Here is a 20674-nt window from a genome sequence, read left to right as displayed (position 1 = left end):
TCTGGCCATCCTCCACTAGGGTTTAGGGTTTCAGCGGAAGGGTTCGCCGGACTCCGTTGCATGGGGGTGCGGGGAGGTGCCGGACGGCGAAGCGAGGCCGGCTAGGAAAATGTGGTGCCGCCACCCGCCGCTCTAATGGAGCCCTTGCACACACAGAGAGAGAGAGAGAGAGAGAGAGAGAGACGGGGCGTGACGCACCCGTCGATGTATTTTTTTTGTCCCCTTTGTTCCTGTTCGTTTTGTAACAGGGGAAAAGGTGGAACGGAAATTTCATAGTATTATGGATGCAGCGGACGCGCGGAACGCCGTCCGCAGCATCCAACGTTTGTTAAAAATCACTGTTCCCAATGAGATTCTTGTCTGAATCTCGATGAGAACAGCGCATCAAAGAGTACCGCAAGAACGCCGACACACCCACACGCACAACGGACTGCTGTTAGTGGGCCCATAACTTAATGTTGGTGTTCATGTGAAACTACAACCTGAATGTAAAAATAAATAGCACACAGCGGTATTCGTCATGGAAGAAACGAGCATTGGCTTAAGTGCACAGCGTTCTCCTTAACCTATCGATACCCACCATGAGCCCGGGCCGTCAAGGCGATGGTAAGCAGGACCCTGAACCCAATAAAAAATGAGGACATGGAAAAGTGAGGGATTACGGCATTCATGTATGTGAACCCTTCACATACCTACCTGATCCCAAATGTCCAACATAATAGCTAAATCCTGTTTAAACTTCACCTTGGTCCACCATTGCAGCTCCAGGATAAGAGAGGTAAACTTTGTTAGCAACAGGACACAACAGCATTAAGTGCCAATTGCTCTCCTCACTTGCACAACAAAGAGGGCATCGATACCGCCGATCTTGAGTTAGTAGTCTGTTTTCAGAAGCTAAAAAAAAAATGTCCATGGTTCTTTGGCCAAATATGCTTTCATTCATCCGCATGATAGCTTGTGCGGAGGCCTGCCCACAATTGTTTACGAGAAATGCTTGAAAACTCAATGTTCTTCTGTGCCAGTGAATCCTCAGGACAGAAAATAGATGGAGGATCAACATGAACCCAATGTGGAAGCCAGCTCCTAATGTCATCACGGGATCGATAAAGCGAAGTTGCCTCAAACACCATAAAGTGTAGATCAAAGAAAACCTGACCATATTGTTCATGAGAGATGGAGTTGATAATGCGATGGTCCAACCGCAGTTCAGTCCAAAACTTGGCATGTCCACCATTACCTATCTTCCATCTAACATCATTAACAATGCATTTTCAGCCCTAAAGTATACCCTTCCACTCATAAGAGCTCCCCTTAGGCGGTTTATAACACCACACACTCTTCTTTTTAAGCTACTTGCAATGCATAAATCGGGCTCACCCTGACTTAGCAGAGATACATTGAAGACCCAAATAAACTAGATGCGTATTTGTAAGTGCGTCTTACATCCAAATGTGAAACCGATTGTGGCGATCAGAACTTGGTTACGTATAAATACCTACCCAAAACTGAATTTAGTGTAACTTTCCTGTTCAAATTAGAATGGTTTCTAAATTTAATAACAATATCTTTTTAGGTCAGTTTCAGTAATGCTTACATCCAAACCGATCCATTCACATGGCCACAGAGCAAAGAAGCAGGAAAGAAAGTGGGCGGCTGTCTATGTCATTAAAATCAGGATTAGGGTATTCTTGTCATCTAACAGAACCTTCCCTTTTTTTCATCATCCAAAAATATGAATTGACTAGCAGTTGAACTGAAGAATCAATCCCAACATAAAAACTGCCAGCTGACCAACTTAAAAAACAAGTACTCTAATTTCGATTTATAACATGAGAAAACCGCACCACAAAGACTTGGTCGCGCTGGCTCAGCCTACCATTCCTACGGTCTCATGCCGGCAGCATAAATCTCTAAGCCCCTTGGGGGCTCTCATGGCTTATTTTTCAAACTCAATTTATTGTCAGGGAATAATTTTCCTACACACACATATTAGGAGGAAAGAGAGAATCATTTCCCTTCCCACATTATTGGGAGGAGAGAGAGAAATCTTGCTCCTTCTCTCTTTGGCAATTCTGCTTCTTCCTTTGGTAAGTTTGTTCTTTCTTCTCAGATTTTTCTGTTCTTTTTTGTTTTATTTTTTTTCGAGTTTATCTTTTTTTTCTTTGCTACCGTCTTATGATATTCTTTTGAATGTAACAGTGTCTTTTTTTTTTTTCTGTTCTTTTGCCTCGAATTCAATGGTAATGGCTACAATCTTTTTTCTTTGTCCGTTCTACCCGTTTAGGGGTGTTTGGGTTCACCCACTTATCCAAAAAAGGTAATATGTGTTGAGAAATTGTAGTTACGTTTATGAGGTGTTTGAGTGCACCCATTTATCCAAAAAAGTAGTACAAGTCGGGAAATTATGTTTTGAAATGTAATATCAATTCCCAACTTATCCTACTTTTCGAGATAAATGGTAGGTCCAAGAGCCCTCTCTTTGTGTAATCTGACGAGTGTTCACCGTCCTCCCTCTTCTTTTTCTTTGTTTTTTCCTGTTGAGTTTTGCTGATAGTTCTTGTAAACTTTGGGCGAAATTGGTTTGATTCTAATAGATAGGCTAATTGGTTGCTTGCGAGAGGAACGGCCGGGGTTTGTAGTTTCGTCGAAGTACACCAAATTTTTGTTAAAATGAATGAAAGTTCTGTCCCTTGCTGCCATTGTTGTTGGTTGGCCTAATCTTGGGAATGTTTTAAGATTCATATAAAAAATGTATTGGATTTGGACCAAAGGTCCAACAAAAAATCTGATCCATTTTAATTCCTGGTAGAACATGTCAACTATTTGTTGAAATGCTTGAATGGGGTGGAATATCGTGGATTAGCATGATTTTATTTTACGTCCATTTTGACTGTTAATAATTATTGTTTGCTTGATTTCTCTGAGTGTGTGTGTGTGTTCAGATTTCTACTATATTATGTTGCTTTAGTTGGATAAGCTTCTTGTTTGAGTATCTGAGATTCTGACTTTATAAAAATAGGCTTTGATTTCAATTCAATCTGGAAAGGATAAAGTGAATTGGCCAACTGTGTGGTTCAAACAAAAGGGATTCAACAGATTGTATAGACCACTATTTTATTAATATTTGCTAGATTTCTTTTTCAATTCCGTTGGTTGTGTTTTTTATAATTGCACTATGATCTTGAGGGGTAATCTAGAAGGTAGCTTTTGTTTTATGCTTGAATGACTTATTATATAATAAAATCATAGTCACATATATTAGTCAGTTATATCTCATCAAGGACAAAACTTGTAAAACTATAGGCATTTTAATGGATCTTATGAAACTCTTTGCATTTAAAAATGGAAAAATAAGAAAAATGAGGAAGAAAGATAAGTTATGAAGAGAACCTTAAATTGAACAAAGAAAATGATGGGCAACCTGAATTCGTGAAGGCTTGTTAAATACATGTTATGACTAGAAATTTGACAACTAACAAAAACATATCCTTCCCTTCTGTTAGTCCTTCCTACTTCCTCCATTTCCTTTTTCTTCCTTTATTCTTTCCTTACTTTCTCCCTAACCCTCTCACAAGCCCTTAGTCTTAGGGCCCCCCTGTAGTTTTATAATTTCCCTAAAATGCCCTTTTAAATGAGTGGAACTGTGGAAGGCATGCTTTTAGAATTTTTAAAGATCTCCACAATACCCCTATCATAATCATTAAGAACTTGGAGTTCATAATAGTTGTTTTTTGTAAAATCTTCTCAGAATCTGTGGATGATTTTGCTGATAGAAAATGATAAACATATTCGTCATTTTTTGAATTATTTTGAGGTGTTTATTTTTTCTTCATTCAATCTAAGAAAATCCCAAATGTGTCAAGTTCCCAAAAAATTTAACTGTTCGACCAAATCAAATGGCTTATGGTGTTTGGTGACAATATTTTTTAGAAGCATTCTGATTTTTATTTATATTTTTGCCCATGAATTATGGTATTAAAAACTTAAAACTGGGCATTTATATTTTCTCGAAGTCGATGTTATTACAAGAAGATTGTGATGGTTGTTCCCTCTACTCCCTTTTTTTTGTTGTGACTTTCATTTTTTTTGGCACTTTGAGTATATCATGATGTTTGATCTTTTAAATAGATTTTTGAACTTATTGCGGTATTATTGTTGATATTAGAAGTACCAAACATGCACATAATTAGAACCTAGATAAAAAAATTTCAGATGATTTTTTTTTCCAAATATATGATACATCCAAACATTGCAGTTCTTCAAAATTAGGAAAACTGTGCTTACTAAAATGTAAATTAGAAAACAGAAGGAAACTGTGTTCTTACTTCTTAACATATTCACAAATGATGCTGGTGTATTAAATATATCATGTTTTTATTGTGACAAATTCATAAAAAATAAATAAATAAAGACTTTTATAGATCTTTTTTGTTTTCTTATTTATATGATTTTATCATGAAGGACCCTTTTATCCTTTCTCAATTGGTAGAAGTGATTTTCTGGTGATCATCTATTGGAGAAAGTGAGGGTTTTCTCTTTTATAAACAGGATTGAATATCATAATTTGTTGATGCACTTTTTTACTATTTTTTATTTTTGGAATTTTCTGATTTTTGAGATTTTCCAATATTTTCTGAGAAAACCACATTTTACATGGTACTGCTACATATTTTGCCAAGAATATCTCGAGAATGATATTTGCAACTTGTTCTACATTACACTATTTTTCAGATGCTACTATGTTCTCAACCTTTTTGTATCCTCTTGTTCTTCTTTCACCGTGGTGTGCACAATGAATAGCTTGTTCAAAGCTGATGAACCTAGATAAGTAGACTGAGTTTTTTATTGGATGGCAATAGCAAGGGCAGTCCCTAATCCAACCATCTACAAGTATAACTCTTCTGTTTTTCCTACAGCTCATTTTCTAATTTTATCAGTATTTGAATCAGATGCATGAGTAGAATTGAATCATTGTCATTTGAGAGGATTCACTGGTCAATCTTCTAGATTATCAATATCCTATAACTGTGCATGTGAACCGTGATTCTATGTTTTTAATCTTCTGCAGCCTATCATCTATGTCACATGGGTGCGGGAATATATATATATATATATATATATATATATATATATATATATATATATATATATATATATATATAGAAGGCGGGTCCAGGGGGCCGCCCCTGGCGTGGGTTACAGGGGGGCAGCGCCCCCCCCCCCCCAAGATTTTTTTTTTTAAATTCTGCAGCCCATTTCATAGGGCAATTTAAAAACAAAATTCCAAAAATGGACCAAAATGACCCTGGGTGCGTTGACTGCACCCAGGGTTGGGTTGACCGCACCGGGTGCCGCACCCGCATCGCGTCGCGTCGACGAGGGTGCGGCACCTGTCTGGCCGAATCCCTGTGACATAGCCTATCATATATCAAACAATGCCATGATTAATTCTAGACAATGTACTTCCCACTGCATCTCATTGTTAAAATACTTTGTATTATATTTATATACACACATATAGATATATATCTGATATACATATATTTATATATTCTTATAAATATACGTATATCAAAGGTGTTTGGTCTTTTTGTAAATATCGGTCACTAGGGACCTTATAGTATTTTAGTTAGAATTTCTTTTTATTTTTTCTTTTTTGGTTTTTTTGTAACTTGTAAAGGACTGTTGGGATGCAGTCTAACTAGTTGTTGGACTGCTCCCAATGGTCGTTGGACTGCCTCCTCTCTTGCTTGTATATAGAGATGTTTTTGCTCTATAAATAGAGCACTTGTAACCCTTTGTAAATATGCTTTTTAAGCATAATAGTGAAATACAAAAAATCTTATTCTCATTGTGTTCTTTGTGATTTTATATCTTTTTGTAAGATTGTTATTGATCCTTAGTGATCATATTGTAAGTGTGCACTTGTGTAGCCCTTTGTTGGCATTATAATTATGCACATTTTGTTGCATTACATGGTATCAGAGCTTAGGGTTCTTGAAGTGTTAAAAGTTATCTTAGGATTGCTCTCTTTGCGGTGGTGCTATTCAATCTTTATTCTTCAAACGCAAGCCTTCTTCATTATAGGAGAAAGAGATTCCGCCTCCGTTATTTCCTTCAAGATCAACGAAAGCAACTATTTGATGTGGGCTACCGCAATGGAAAATCACATCAAAAGTAAAAAGCTTTGGGGGCTTGTTAGTGGAACCACTAATGAACTTCAACTTAAATTAACAAGAAGAGAAGAAGATCAAGTCAAAGCTCTATCCGAAGAAGAAAAAGAGAAAGCTTTGCAAGAATACCAAAACAAGTTGGAGGATTGAGAAGCTAACAACTCTCAAATACTCTCATGGTTCATGAATACCACGGAGTTCAAGATCGCCACCAACATCATCAAATTTAAAAAGAATTTGATGCATGGATCTTCTTAAAGAGCACATTCATTTAAAAAGATATGGCTAGGATATATTATTTTCAAGACAAGGTACGTAATACAAAACAAAGATATAAAAGTGTAAGAGACATTTATGTTGTCTTTGTAATGAAGTATGTGGAATTATAACCCAAAGATGCACAAACATCAACTAAATCCAATAATGGACAAGTGCAAAGGCACAAAGAGCATACAAGCAAGAAGTCCATGACGAGACAATACAAAAAGCCTTAAAAAGGCAATGCCAAAAAGTAAAGAATACAAAACTTTATTGAAGAGAGCTTGAAAAGCTTAAGAAGAACAAGGAGGAATGTCCCTTATTTACACATCAAAAAAAGGAGAGAGAGGCCATTGGGAGCTCCCTCGTAGTCATTGGGAGCTCCAAACGGTCATATTTATGACCGTTGGGGGCCCCAATGCAATAGAAAATAAATAAATAAAAAAAGGAAAAATTATATTTTGAAGAAATATAAAACCCTAAACTAGAAAAATAGTTGTTTCTAGAAACAATTATGTGAAAAGCTGAAAATGCCCCTATTGGGCAAACTAGACAATATATATATGTATGTATATATATATATATGTATGTATATAAGTATATATATATATGTGAATATATATCTATATATGCAAGTATATATATATTTTAACACCCTCCCTCAAACTTACGGGAAAATAATCGAAAGTTTGCTAAGGAGAAAAATAAAGCGAGGAGCAGAAAGAACTTTTGTGAAGAAATTCGCCAACTGGTACTCTGATGTATCATACGACAATGTAATAGTTCCTCTCAGGTATTCATCACGTACATAATGACAATCCATCTCTATATGTTTAGTACGTTCATGGAAAGTGTGGTTGCATACGATGTAAATTGTACTCTTATTGTCGCAACACATCTTCGAAGGTGTGGAGATGACTATGCCCATATCACTGTGAAGACTTCGAAGCCACACAAGCTCTATGGTTGTAGTGGCCATTGCATGATATTCAACTTCAGTTGAGGATAGAGATACTTTATGCTACTTCTTGTATCTCTATGAAATCATAGTCATCTAAGAACACACAAAAACCTGTAGTTGAGACTCTATCATTGGGATTTCCACCCCAATCAGCATCAGTATAAACATATAAATCAAATGAAGAAGATGAGGATAGAAAAACCACCTTGGTTATAGTATTCTTGATATATTTGACATTTTTTAAGACAACACTTATGTGTACAGTGGTAGGAGCATGTTGAAACTGACTGACGGAATGAACTGCATGAGCTATGTTTGGTCGAGTGATGGATAATTATATGAGTGACCCAATAAGTTGGAGGTAAGGAGTAGGATCATCGAGTAGGGTCCCATCTTCCAGACTTAATTTAGCATTAATTACTTATTGGGTTTCTATCTTCTTATCATATGAAATGCCAAACTTAGTACAAATATCAACAACAAGTTTAATTTTGAGAAAGGATGTACCCTTTTGGAGAATACGCAACTTCAATACCTAAAAAGTATCTTAAGAAACCTAAATCAGACATGTTAAAGTTTTCTTTTAAAATATTCTTAATGTCGTTGATTTCTTGTTTGTCACTTCCAGTGATAATCATATCATCTACATAAAGTAGAAGAATAACAACCATATAACCTGAACTTTTAACAAAAAAAAAACAGTGTTAGTATAATATGAACGAAAACCCAGATGAGTCATCACATTACTAAATTTATTATGCCAAGCTTTTGGAGCTTGTTTTAGACCATGCAAGGCTTTGTTAAGTTTAAGAATCTTACCTTTTCCAATGCAAACCCCTGACGGAGGATCCATGTAAACTTCTTCATTTAATTCATCATTTAAAAAAATATTTTTCACATCTAGTTGATAAATGAGTCATTGTTTAATAGATGCAATAGCTATGAGGGTCCTAACACTAGTCATCCTAGCTATTGGGGCGAATGTTTCTTCGTAGTCAATGCCATACTCTTGAGAGTATCCTTTGGCCACTAGCCTAACTTTGTAACGTTCTAGAGACCCATCACTCTTGGTTTTAACTTTGAAAACCCATCTATATCCTATAGATTTCTTTCTTATGGGTAATGGAGTTATTTATCATGTTTTAGCTTTTTCAAGAGCACTAAGTTCTAAATTCATAGCTTCAACCCATTGTAGAGGATTTTTTGCTTCATTATAATGAGATGGTTCATGATAGGAATGTAATGCAATTAGACATGACCTATATTTTGGTGTTAATGTGTTATAAGATACAAATCTATTTGGTGGGTTTGCGATACAATTGGATCTCCTAAGGGAGGTTTCCTCTAAAGTTGAACTTTAAGAATATTTTTCTAAAGCATTTAGAGGATTCCTTTGATCACGTCGGGTATAAGTTTGCATAGGTTTATTAATAATATCATTATTTATATGTGGTTCTTCTTCCACATTTTCTTTACCATTTTCATTGATATTTAGGGGATTATCCCCTATGTCATCCAAAGAATCATCACAAAAATTCAACTCTTCTTATGGCAAGAGATCAAATAAAAAGGTATAATCAACTTCATTGTTTTCCTTAGTCTTCTCAAAACCATTTTCATTTTCTAAAAATGTTACATCTTTAGAAACATATAGTTTGTTATTTTTATGATCAAAACATCTATATCCTTTTTAGTTTTCTCAATAACCCATGAATACACATTCAATGGCTTTTGGAGATAATTTATCTCTTTTATGAAAAAGCACAAAACACTTACAACCAAAGATCCACAACCTATTGAAGACGGGTGTTCTTTCAAATAATTTTTTATAAGGGGATATGTTTTGTAAGGATGATGAGACCATTCTATTTATCAAATAGGTTAGGGCAACCTCGACCCAAAAACTTTTTGGAATGTCTTTAGAAATAAGTAGTGTCCTACTGGTTTTTAAAATGTGTATGTTTTCTTTCGACTAATCCATTTTGTTGGGGAGTTCTAGGACATGATTTTTGGTGACAAATTTCATTTAATTCTAAATAATTTTGAAACTCATTTGATAAGTATTCACCACCTGAATCAGATTTAAGAATAAAGATGTTTGAAAATTGATTTTTGACAATCATATGGAATTTTTTAAAAAAGAAGACATCAGATTTGAATTTAAGAAAGTATATCCATACATACCTAGTGAAATCATCAATAAAGGTAACATAATATGAATATCCTCCTTTCGATATGATGGGAGAAGGTCTCCAAACATCCGAATGCACTAATTAAAAAGGTCTCTTAGAGACAAATGTTCTATTTGGAAAGGGAATTGATTTCATTTTTTCATAGATACAATCTTTGCAAGCTAAATTGTTTTTTTCCTAAAGGGAAAAAGATACATCTTAGATAAACTTGGATGCCCGAGTCTTTTATGCCAAGTTTCAATATTTTTATCTTGAACATAATTACAAAAAGAGTTGAGATGAAGATTTAAATAGTTCATATAGTAGAGATCTCCCATCCTATGGCCTTGCCGAATCAGCTTCTCAGAGATCCTGCACAACAACCCTTAGATGAGAAGGAGATTCCACATCTATGATCGAAAATTTGTGAAACGGAAAGAAGATTTAAATTTAGTTGTGGAACAACTCTTACTTTTGGCACAAAAAAGTTTTTAGAAGAATTTAAAGTTTCAACACTTTTAATTTGTAAAGATGTTCCATCGACAGTTGAAACATAGGAGGTTTTTGAATTAGTGCATAAGTCAGATAAACCATTCTCAAGAGGTGTCATATGAAAAGTGACCCTCGAATCAAGGATCCAATAAGACATACCTAGAGGGAAAGATGAGGCTATTGCGACACCCGATGTTGATAGAGTTTTGAGTAGCATTTGAAGTGCCTTTGATAATTGAGCAAGTGAAAAAGAATTCTTTCTTTTAATTGGTTATTCTTTCGTTGGTGTAATTTCTTCAACTAAAGCAACCTTGTTCTTTGGGTTTTCATATAACTTGGGACAATTATGTCGTATATGACCCGGCTCATGGCAATGATGGCAAATGGCTTTCTTATAGCTTACATTATAGCTATTTTGCCTCTCAAAGTGTGGAGGTTTGTAAGTTTTCACGTGATTGTCGGGCTTGGATACGGCTAACACTTGATCTCCTCCTTTTATCATATCAAGACGAGTTTCCTCTTGGCATATCTCGGCAACGACATCTTCTAGATAAAGAGGCTTAGATCTATGAAGGAAGGAGGATCTAACTTGTTCATATTTGGGCCTAAGCCCATGTAAAAATTGGAAAAATATTCTTTTTTCATTTACTCTTTTTTTAGTTTAACATATTCATTAGCAACCCATTTGGGTTCAAGAAGAGATACTTCATCCTATAAAGGACTAAGAGTGTTAAAATAATTACGGCCACTCATGTCCTCTTGCTTAATGGTACGTATTTTTTCTTGGAAAAAAAAATGTCTTGCAAGATCTTTTTGTGTATATATACTTTTCATGAAAAACTATGCCTCGTTTGCCTTGTGAAATTTGGCTATGTTGGCACATATCTTGAACTCAACATTGTTCATAAACCATCCCAATCCTCTATTTTGGATTGGTGATCTTCAATAGCTTTGGTGCGAGCATTTCCTTCTAGAGTCTTTTCTTGTCCTCCCATTTTGGTGAGTTTGAATAGTGGTTTCAGAATAGAGCCCATCATGTATCTCCAAAGCTTTTTGCCTTTGATGTTATTTTCCATAGCGGATGCCCACATCATATAGTTGGTACCATTCAACTTGAAGGAGAGATCAATCTTATGCTCATTCTCCGTAACGACTTAAAAAGAAGAAGGGCAAAGAATATGGAAGAGATTCCACGAATCACAATCTTTTAATGATCACCTTTAACGAGACCAAGAGCACAACCTTGCTCTGATACCATATAATGAAGTATGCGGAATTATAACCCAAAGATGTAAAAGCATAAACTTAGTCCAATAATGGACAAGTGCAAAAGCATAAAGAGCATACAAGCAAGAAGTTCATGATGGAACAATACAAAAAGCTTTAAAAAGGCAATGCCAACAAGTAAAGAATACAAAACTTTATTGAAGAGAGCTTGAAAAGCTTAAGAAGAACAAGGGGGAACATCTCCTATTTATACACATCAAAAAAAGGAGAGAGAGAGATCATTGAGCTCCCTCGTAGAGTCGTTGGGAGCTCCAAACGACTCCACGAGGGGGGCCCAATGCAATAGAAAAAAAAAGGAGAATTATATTTTGAATAAATATAAAACCCTAAACTAGAAAAATAGTTCTTTCTAGAAACAACTATGTGAAAAGACAAAAATGCCCCTATTAGATAAACTAGACAATATATATATTTTAACAATCTTATCTCCTATTTGGGATGAACTAGCTATGTTAGAACCAAAATGGGAAGGTTCGGCTATTGAGATGAGAAAATTACAAGTTGAAAGAGAAAACATTTTCTCTTTTCTATATGGTTTCCGACTGGGATTTGAACAAGTTAGGTCATTTTTGCTTTATAGGACTTCGGCTCCTTCTATAAGTGAGGCTCTTGCTCAAATTTGCCAACAAGAAACAAAACTTTGAATGCACAAGTCTAATGACGAGGTTCTTGCTGTATCAAGACCCAAAATTTTTGTAAAAACTTATGAACTACCTCCCTTTGAAAGAAAATTCAATGAAAAATGATGTAATGGGAGAGGATACAAAGAAGGATAAAAGGGTAAAAATACTTGTCATCATTGTAAAGAACCGAGTCATATAAGACCAAATTGTCCCAAGCTCAAAAAAGTGGCAGTTGTAAGTGAAGAACCTCAAGAATCAAAGAAAGGGGGCAACTTCAATGATTTGACAATTGCCCAAATAGCGGAGGCCGTCTCACAAATTCTAAAATCCACTCCTATATCTGGTGTTGTCATCTCCTCTTCTTCTCTTCCGGGCGCCTCCTTTCACATGACTCATAATGAGTCTCTATTATCCGATTGCACTAATTTATATTTTTCAGGTGTGTCAACCGCCGATGGTACTTCTTTGAAAGTTAAAAGTATAGGAAACCTCAACAATAATTTTTTTGTTCCAAATGTGAGGGTTATTCTAAAATTAAATTTAAATATTTTTCCAGTATCTCAAATTTTCGATTATGGCTGTAAAGTATTATTCTCATCTAAGGCTTGTTGGGTGCAGGATCTCCAGTTAAGGAAGCTGATTGGGTAAGGCCATAGAAAAGATCTTTACTATATGGATTCCTACTATATGGATTCCTTGAGTTTACCAAAAAACTCTTTTTGTAATCATATCAAAAAAATTAATTTAGATCTTTGGCATAAAAGATTAGGACACCCAAGTATATCCAAATTATCTCATTTTCTATTTTTAGAAAAATTTTGTAAGAATAAAGAATTTGTATATGAAGATTGTATACTTGAAAAAATGCAAATGATGCCTTGAACTTCCTTGACTAATGAAATCTTTGAATTAGTGCATTCGGATGTATGGGGTCCCGCTCTCGTTATGTCAAAAGGTGGTTATTCATATTATGTTACATTCATAGATGGTTTTAGTAGACATACTTGAATCTACTTCCTTAAACTCAAATCCAAAGTTTTTTCGTACTTTAAAAATTTTCATAATCTTGTTAAAAATCAATTTAAAACAAATATTAAAATCTTTCGCTCCGACTCGGGGGAGACTTTCTTTTAAATGAATTTCAATTCTATCTAAAAACTCATGGTATTTTACACCAAAAATCTTGTCCTAGGACCCCCTAACAAAATGGTATTTTTAAAATAAAGCACCGTCATATTATTGAAACTACTAGAACCCTACTCATTTAAAAAAAAATCCAAAAAATTTTTGGGCCGAACCCGCTCTCACCACGGTATATTTACTATATAGAATGTCCTCTCAAACTTTGAAAAACAAATCTCCAATTGAAAAACTCTTTAAAATCTCTCCCTATTTAAAAAGATTGAGGGTCTTCAGATGTAAATGCTCTCTGCTTCTTGAAAAACATAACAAACTCTCTCCTAAAGCTATAAAATGTGTCTTTCTTGGATATGCCAAAAATAAAAAAGGCTATCGATGCTATGATCCAAAAAATTATAAACTTTATGTCTCTATATACGTAACATTTCTTGAAAATGAAAATGGATTTGATCTTGAAAAACCTAAGAAAGAATCCGAGTATGCCTTCTTGTTTGATTTGTTACCTAAGTTAAATAATGAAATTATTGATAATGATGATATTAACATTTTTGAGTTAAATAATGGACCAAGTGAAGAAAGAGAACCAACTCATAACTGTAATGAAACAAGAGTGCACAAATACAATGCCAATGAGAGGCTACACAAGTAAACAAATATAATATGGTCTCTAATGGACCAACAACAATCTCTCAAAAGAGATAAAAAGTATAAATTCCACAATAGAACAAAGGCACAAAGCCCACAAGAACATAAAATAAAAAGAGAAATTCTTATACACTTCACAATATGCTTTAGAAAAGCATACGTATACAAGAGGGTTTATAGAGCCTCACTTTACATAAAGGGACTCCCAACAATCACATGGATTACATTAATTAAAAAGAAAATAAAAAGAAACTAAAAAGATTGTTCAATCCCTAATGGACTGTACTAAAATATATTACATAAAATGACCATAATACCCCTAATATACGTATATTTATAAATATATGTATATCAGTGCGTATGTATATAACATTTTAACAATAACCTTTTACAATACTCTAGACGAGATAATGGGGAACATCCATGTACTTTTGAGAAGTATAGTCAACCAACAAATATTGAAGAAAGTGTTAGAAGATGTGAACGGATACATAGGCCTCTAAATAGGTTTGTCTCCTATGAATCATTCTCTCCAAATTATAGGGCATGCCTTATAGCAATTCATTCATTCATATCATGAACCATCTAACTATAAAGAAGCTAAAAACATAAAAGAATGGGTAAAAGCTATGAAAATAGAATTAGATGCATTAAATAAAGTCCAGACTTCCTAAGAGAAAGAAGACAATAGGATGTAGATGGATGTTTAAACTCAAAACTAAGAGTGACGGTTCCCTAGAAAGATATAAAGTCAGATTAGTTGCAAAAGAATATTCTCAGGAATATGAAATAGATTATGAAGAAATATTTGCTCCTGTAGCCCGCGTGACCACTGTTAGGACTCTAGTTGCGATAGCATCCATTAGGAAATGACCTATATATCAGTTAGATTAGTCTGACTATTGAAAATAGCTTGGTTCTTCGCCTTCGAAAGACTTTATATGAGCTTAAACAAGCTCTTAAAGCATGGTATGATCGTTTTAGTGGAACTATGCAGAAATTTGGATTTAAATCATGTTATACTGGCACTGCTCTTTTTGTGAGATCAACAGGTTCCTCACTTATTATTTTGCTTTTATATGTTGATGATGATCATTACTAGGAATGATCAGAAGAAAATTGAACAAATTAAAATTATGCTTAAAAAATCTTTTGATATGACTGACCTTGGTTTTTTGAGATATTTTTTAGGTATTAAAGTGACATATTCACAAAGAGGATACATCTTGTCTCAAATTAAGTTTGCAGCAGATATTGTTACACGATCAGGAATCACAGATACAAAATATGTTGATACTCCTGAAGTGATAAATGCTAAAATGAGAGTTGAAGATAGAGTTATATTAGATGATCCACCCCTCTACAGGCAACTTGTCGGATCACTAATGCATTTATCTATTACTAAACCAGACATTGCTCATGTAGTGTATACTGCAAGTCAGTTTCAACATGCGCCTACATCAGTTCATATAAGTGTTGTGTTAAAAATAGTTCAATACATCAAAAAAATTATAGTTGAAGGACTATTCTTATCATCTTCATCCTCTTTAAATCTTATTGTTTATACTGATTCTAACTGGTGTGAAGATCCCAATAATCGGTCTTTATCATCCACGAAAGCTGATTATAGGGCGATGACTACACTAACAACCGAGTTTGTGTGGATAAGATCCTTAGTCTCAGATATGGGTGTTGATGTTTTAGAGCTTTCAAAGCTATGCTGTGATAATAAAAGTGCCATATATATAGCCAACAATCATACATTTCATAAACGAACAAAACATATCAAGATGGATTGTTACTATGTTCGAGAAGAATACTTGAAAGGGCCGATTACTTTACCATATGTTCAGTCTGAGTTTTAGATCGTGGATTTTTTTACCAAAGCTCTTCCTCTGCCACATTTTTTGTTTCTTCTTAACAAACTTTCGCTGATCTCACCATCAGTTTGAGGGGGAGTGTTAAAATACTTTATATATATATGATATACGAATATTTATATGTTCTTATAAATATATGTATATCAAGGGTGTTTTGGTCTTTTTGTAAATATCAGTTACTCTTTTTTGGTTTTTTGTAACTTGTAAAGGACTGTTGGGATGCAGTCCTCTCTTGCTTGGATATAGAGATGTTTATGCTCTATAAATAGAGCACTTGTAACCCTTTGTAAATATGCTTTTTAAGCATAATAGTGAAATACAAAGTCTCTTGTTTTCATTGTGTTCTTTGTGATTTTGCATCTTTTTGTAAGATTGTTATTGAACCTTAGTGATCATATTATAAGTGTGCACTTGTATTGCCTTTCGTTGGCATTATAATTGTGCACATCTCGTTTCATTACACTCATAGCGATGATGTTTGCTTCCTTTGGCTTAAATTGGGGAAAGAAGACTGTGAAATGTGTTGCTTGTTTTTATTGAAATTGGGGAAAGAAGTGTGTGAGGCGTAAGGTTATCATTGAGAAAGCCATTATATCTTGGTTAAAATAATTTTCTTGGATTTCAAGCCTGTAATTGCCAGTATTTATTACTGGTGTTTAAATATGATGAGACTTCAATAATTTTGACTAAATTTGGTTGCAAGATGTAATTTCTAGTTTCTGACTTTGGTATAGTTTATGACTGTGTATTAGAATCAATTGAGACTCAATCCTAGATCCACAAGATTCTATATAAATATATCAAGTAATTGTTCTTTAATATCCAGAGCACAACTTATGGTTCAGTACACTCAAGTAATTTATAGTGGATACTTTATTTGGTGCTAACACATATGGTTGAGCTTAGACCTTACTTTTTGTTTGCTACTTTGCTCTAGGGATTGAGAGAGGGTGAAGAGTAAACCTTTAATAATGGTTTTCCCAATAAATGTTTCAGAAAAGATATTTTTTTCGGCCTACACGTTCTCAATCCTTTCGGTTAAGAGGTGCACTATATCCTTTTGTTCTATTTGCTAAGATAGATCCTTCTCGTATTGTTTCAGTTTCAGGGACCATTTTATCATGAAGTAATGCTTGCGCCTTCTGTGGCAGGGTGCTTTTATAGAGGCCCACCCTTGGGTTTCAAACTTCTTCAAGGCTTGCCTAGGAGTGGGTTGTCTTTCACAACACAACAACGACAAGCTTTTAGAAGGTCTTTTCAGGAAAGATTTGTCAGAAATATGCAGAACTATGTTACCAGAGTTGAAGCAACAAAGATGGGTACAGTTCTTACAGCAAATGAAATTCATGTAGAAGAAGCAGTTAAGGCCCTCAAATCTGGGCAAGTTATTGCTGTGCCCACTGACACTCTTTATGGCTTTGCTTGTGATGCCTGGTAAGAACTAAATTATGCAAAATCTGTTAGGATATGTCATGGATTATTTGGATAAGGGCTTGTGGTTTCCATGTGATTCTAACGCATCTATGTGCCGAAGTGCATTGACATGAGGAGAAAACAAACCAAACATCATTATGGTTGCCAAAATATGCTTCAAAAAGTTTTCCGATTTAAAATGTTGAATTAAAATTCATATTCTAAAACAAATCACCAATATTAGTTGTCAAAACAAAATGGAATACTAATATAGCACATTGCATTTCCAAGACAATCATCATACACAACATAAAAATTATGCAACAAATTTTGTGGGATAGTTCCTACCTGTGGATATAGTTATTTTATTAATAAGTGCACTACAGCATGTAACTAATGTAATATAGTTATTTTATTACTTCAAAATAGGAATTTGTAAAGTATGATTGATGTGTGAGGATTAGAAATTTAGTTCTTGCACATTTTCTAGTGAGAAAATAATCACATGCAAGGACAAAAGCCAAAACCTGCATTAGATGCTAGAATTGGAAGAACAAATGTTGAAACATCATTTCATGTATTCGTGGTTTCCTAAGCTCCCACAGTAAAAATCATGAAAGCAAGCTAATTAGACTGAAATTAGTGGAACTTCTTTTTCTTCGAAGAAAGCAATCATTAGAACTTCTAATCATGAAACATTGAAAACTTTGTGTCGCGAAACAGGCGTGTTCAAGTAAAGCGTTATAAAAATCATGATGGAGTTTTAGAACATAAAACCTTGGGATTCGGGTGTAAATTGATCAAAATACATCTAGGTTGAACTGAATTCACCTGATTGTGTCTGGGTTAGTTGGATACTTACAAGGTTCTCTACTTTAGACTGCAGTATGGGATAACTGCTGCTTGTGGTTGGTGGACCATGGTGCAAGCACCTGGCACAATTAATAACAAGTAAATAGTAAAGCACCACTTCCCTATTTTCCTAATTCAAATTTCACCAAACCACCATAGGTGTTCACTTGTCTGTCATGACTCATGACACAATGTGCCAAAGGCTATGGCTGCCTAGTCCAATAATTCATGACACTTTAGACCAACATTTTGATAACCAGACTTCAGCAGCCAGTTGTATATTGTTTAGTTCTATGAACACATAACCTGTAAATCTACACCTAGTCACATATATCTGTATTGGCTATATCTCAACAATGCTAAAACTTGGAATATTATGTTTTCAATAAATCTTGGCATCTAAAAAATGAAATTCTTTGGAAAATAAGTAAAAGTAGAAGTTATAAAAAAACCTTGACTATGATTAAAAATGTGATAGACAGCTTAAATATGCTGAAGATATAAAACATGATTGCCACCACCTAAAGGTGGTGCGGGCTAAGTGTAATAACCGACATTCTTAAATGAACATTACTGAACTGCCACTAATAGGCATTGACTAATAGGAGCATCAAAGTTTATGCATGATTTTAATGTGGATCTTGTCCAATTTAACAAGATCTTTCTACTTTAATCCGTGCATTTGTAATCTAGTACCTATTTGTGCTAATTTTAAGTGGTTGCTCAAGATTTTATGTTCTTGAACTGTTGTTTTTGTAGTTCTGTGGATGCGATTAATAGAATCTATGGGATTAAAGGGCGTAAACAGACCAGTCCATTGGCAGTTTGTGTTGGCAAAGTATCAGATATCTGTAAGTTTGCAGTCACAGAAAATTTACCTAATGGCTTGCTTGAATCTCTCCTACCTGGACCCGTCACAGTTGTGCTCTTGCGAGGTTAGTTTCAGACCACAAGCTCCCAGCTTATTCTTGTTTATAAAAGAAATATTAAGGCCATGAGCAACGATGTTCAGGAAGTTCGAGTATCCTAGAGGAATCCCTCAACCCTGGACTGGACAGTATAGGAATTCGAGTGCCTGATGCTAATTTTATTCGGGCAATTGCACAAGGTTTTGGAAGTGCCATTGCCCTTACAAGTGCCAACTTGAGTGGGCAGCCTAGCAGTGTAAACATTAAGGACTTTGAGGATCTTTGGCCACTCTGCACATACATTTATGATGGTGGCCAGCTCCCAGTTGGGCGTGCTGGATCAACAGTTGCGGACCTCACAAAACCAGGAAAGTACAAGATTCTTAGGACTGGAAGGTATGTAAAAGAAATAGACAAGTCTCTCTCTCTCTCTCGTATGATTTGCATAAACCTCTACTGTAAAGATAATTTTGATATTTTACATTTTGGTTTTGTTACTGGACTCAAATCTTGCTGCTGTAAATATTGCAGTGCCTTGGAAGAAACTGCAGATATACTTCGAAGATTCAACCTAGAAGAAGTTGCTTGAGTATTGAATAACAATTTCCTCCTGACCTTGACATGAAGGTTTAGATTTTTTGGGCTGTACAATTGGTGTTCATCCATGCAGCACCCTGACAGATTTGTCAAGTGCTGTACTTTTGAAACATTCTTTAGTCAAAAGTGTTTATCAGTTTCTACCCATAAGTTGATGGCTAATGCTATTTATCTCTATTCTGTTCATAGTTGCCCTTTGCATGACCAACACAAGTAGGGGTGGGAAACTAGATGAGCGGCTCGTGGTTTACTGTGTGCTTGGCTTGTAAAGAGCTTGTTCATAGAACAGGTTTGGCAAGTTGAACATGAATAACAGATGTTCAGCTTGGCTCGACTCAACTCTTATAGGCTAGTTAAATAATACTAGATATGTTTTAGATATACAAAATATCATATAATGTAGTGTAGAATAAATAATTAAGTTATTTGGCTTGCAAGTAATACGTTTAGAGTTCAAATTCTGTTGCTTCTAGCTTTGAAACAATGTCTTTTCTGTAAACTGATCGGCTTGAGCTTAGCTCAATAAGTCCAGAGTTCAAATCTTATTACTTTCAGCATTTAAAGAATGCATTTTTTGCTCAAACGAGCCAGCTTAAACTTAGCTCATCTTATTCAACCATGGCTCGACTTTCCACAAAAAGAAGCCAAGCTTGAACATCTCATGTTTGGTTTGTTCAGCTAGTTTATCAGCCCTAAACACAAGGCACTCACATAGGAAAATGACACAGGATGTTCTATTTGGTCCGAGAAAGTTCAGTTGTGAAGCTTGCAAAAGTCATAATTGTATCCAACGCATTTCACACCCTTATATTTTTTTTATATGCAAGCTGGGGTTAGGCAGACTTTCACCAGTTATACAACGGTACCATTGGGTTTTTAACTTGCAACGTCCCAACACAAGGTAACGTGCACTAACTGCTCCTGCCAGGCAAGTGGGGCACCCTTACCAATTTGTTTACAAGATCAAGATCTAGCTGTGATGGTCTAGGTGATTCTTAAGAACAAAAATAAGAATTAGCATGGACCAAGAAAAACCTGATGATATTGCCTATTGACAGACAGTAGTTCTCCAAGTGATTTCAAATCACCTCCTTAAAGATAGCAACTTTACAGAAGTCCTATTGTGTGTCATAGATACAATTTTTTTTTGTTATATGTAAGCCTCTGTTTGGGAGCCGGTACTTGGAGACTTAAAACTTCCAAATCCACGAATGCATTACGAATTTATGAAACTTTTTTGGCATTTCCCATATACCTCTTTGGGAGTGCCCTTA

General features: G+C 35.0%; 1 protein-coding gene across 2 annotated transcripts; it reads left to right on the top strand.

Moving 5' to 3' along the window:
• Positions 1-2001: 2001 nt before the first annotated feature.
• Positions 2002-19575, top strand: LOC149827864 (DHBP synthase RibB-like alpha/beta domain-containing protein). 2 transcript variants are annotated; one of them, XM_090018277.1, is made up of 6 exons: positions 2018-2087; positions 16568-16675; positions 16795-17064; positions 18655-18830; positions 18908-19199; positions 19335-19575. In XM_090018277.1, the coding sequence occupies exons 2-6, from the start codon at positions 16602-16604 to the stop codon at positions 19390-19392; spliced, it is 870 nt and encodes a 289-aa protein (XP_089874403.1). In that variant the 5' UTR covers positions 2018-2087; positions 16568-16601; the 3' UTR covers positions 19393-19575. The 2 variants fall into 2 exon arrangements, with proteins under 2 accessions (XP_089874404.1, XP_089874403.1); XM_090018278.1 differs by lacking the exon at positions 16568-16675 and having other exon boundaries at positions 2002-2087; positions 16733-17064.
• Positions 19576-20674: the final 1099 nt, after the last annotated feature.

Source organism: Nuphar pumila, chromosome 10 (genome assembly GCF_984573655.1).
Source record: "Nuphar pumila chromosome 10, dmNupPumi1.hap1.1, whole genome shotgun sequence".
NCBI lineage: Eukaryota > Viridiplantae > Streptophyta > Magnoliopsida > Nymphaeales > Nymphaeaceae > Nuphar > Nuphar pumila.
This window is presented reverse-complemented; position numbering and strand designations above follow the sequence as displayed.

Excerpts from the sequence above, each read along its gene's own strand:
- LOC149827864 (XM_090018277.1), top strand. The coding sequence starts at position 16,602 with ATGGTTTTCCCAATAAATGTTTCAGAAAAGATATTTTTTTCGGCCTAC. Across the intron at positions 17,065-18,654 it reads GGCTTTGCTTGTGATGCCTG|TTCTGTGGATGCGATTAATA; the intron begins GTAAGAACTAAA and ends TTGTTTTTGTAG. Across the intron at positions 18,831-18,907 it reads CACAGTTGTGCTCTTGCGAG|GAAGTTCGAGTATCCTAGAG; the intron begins GTTAGTTTCAGA and ends AACGATGTTCAG.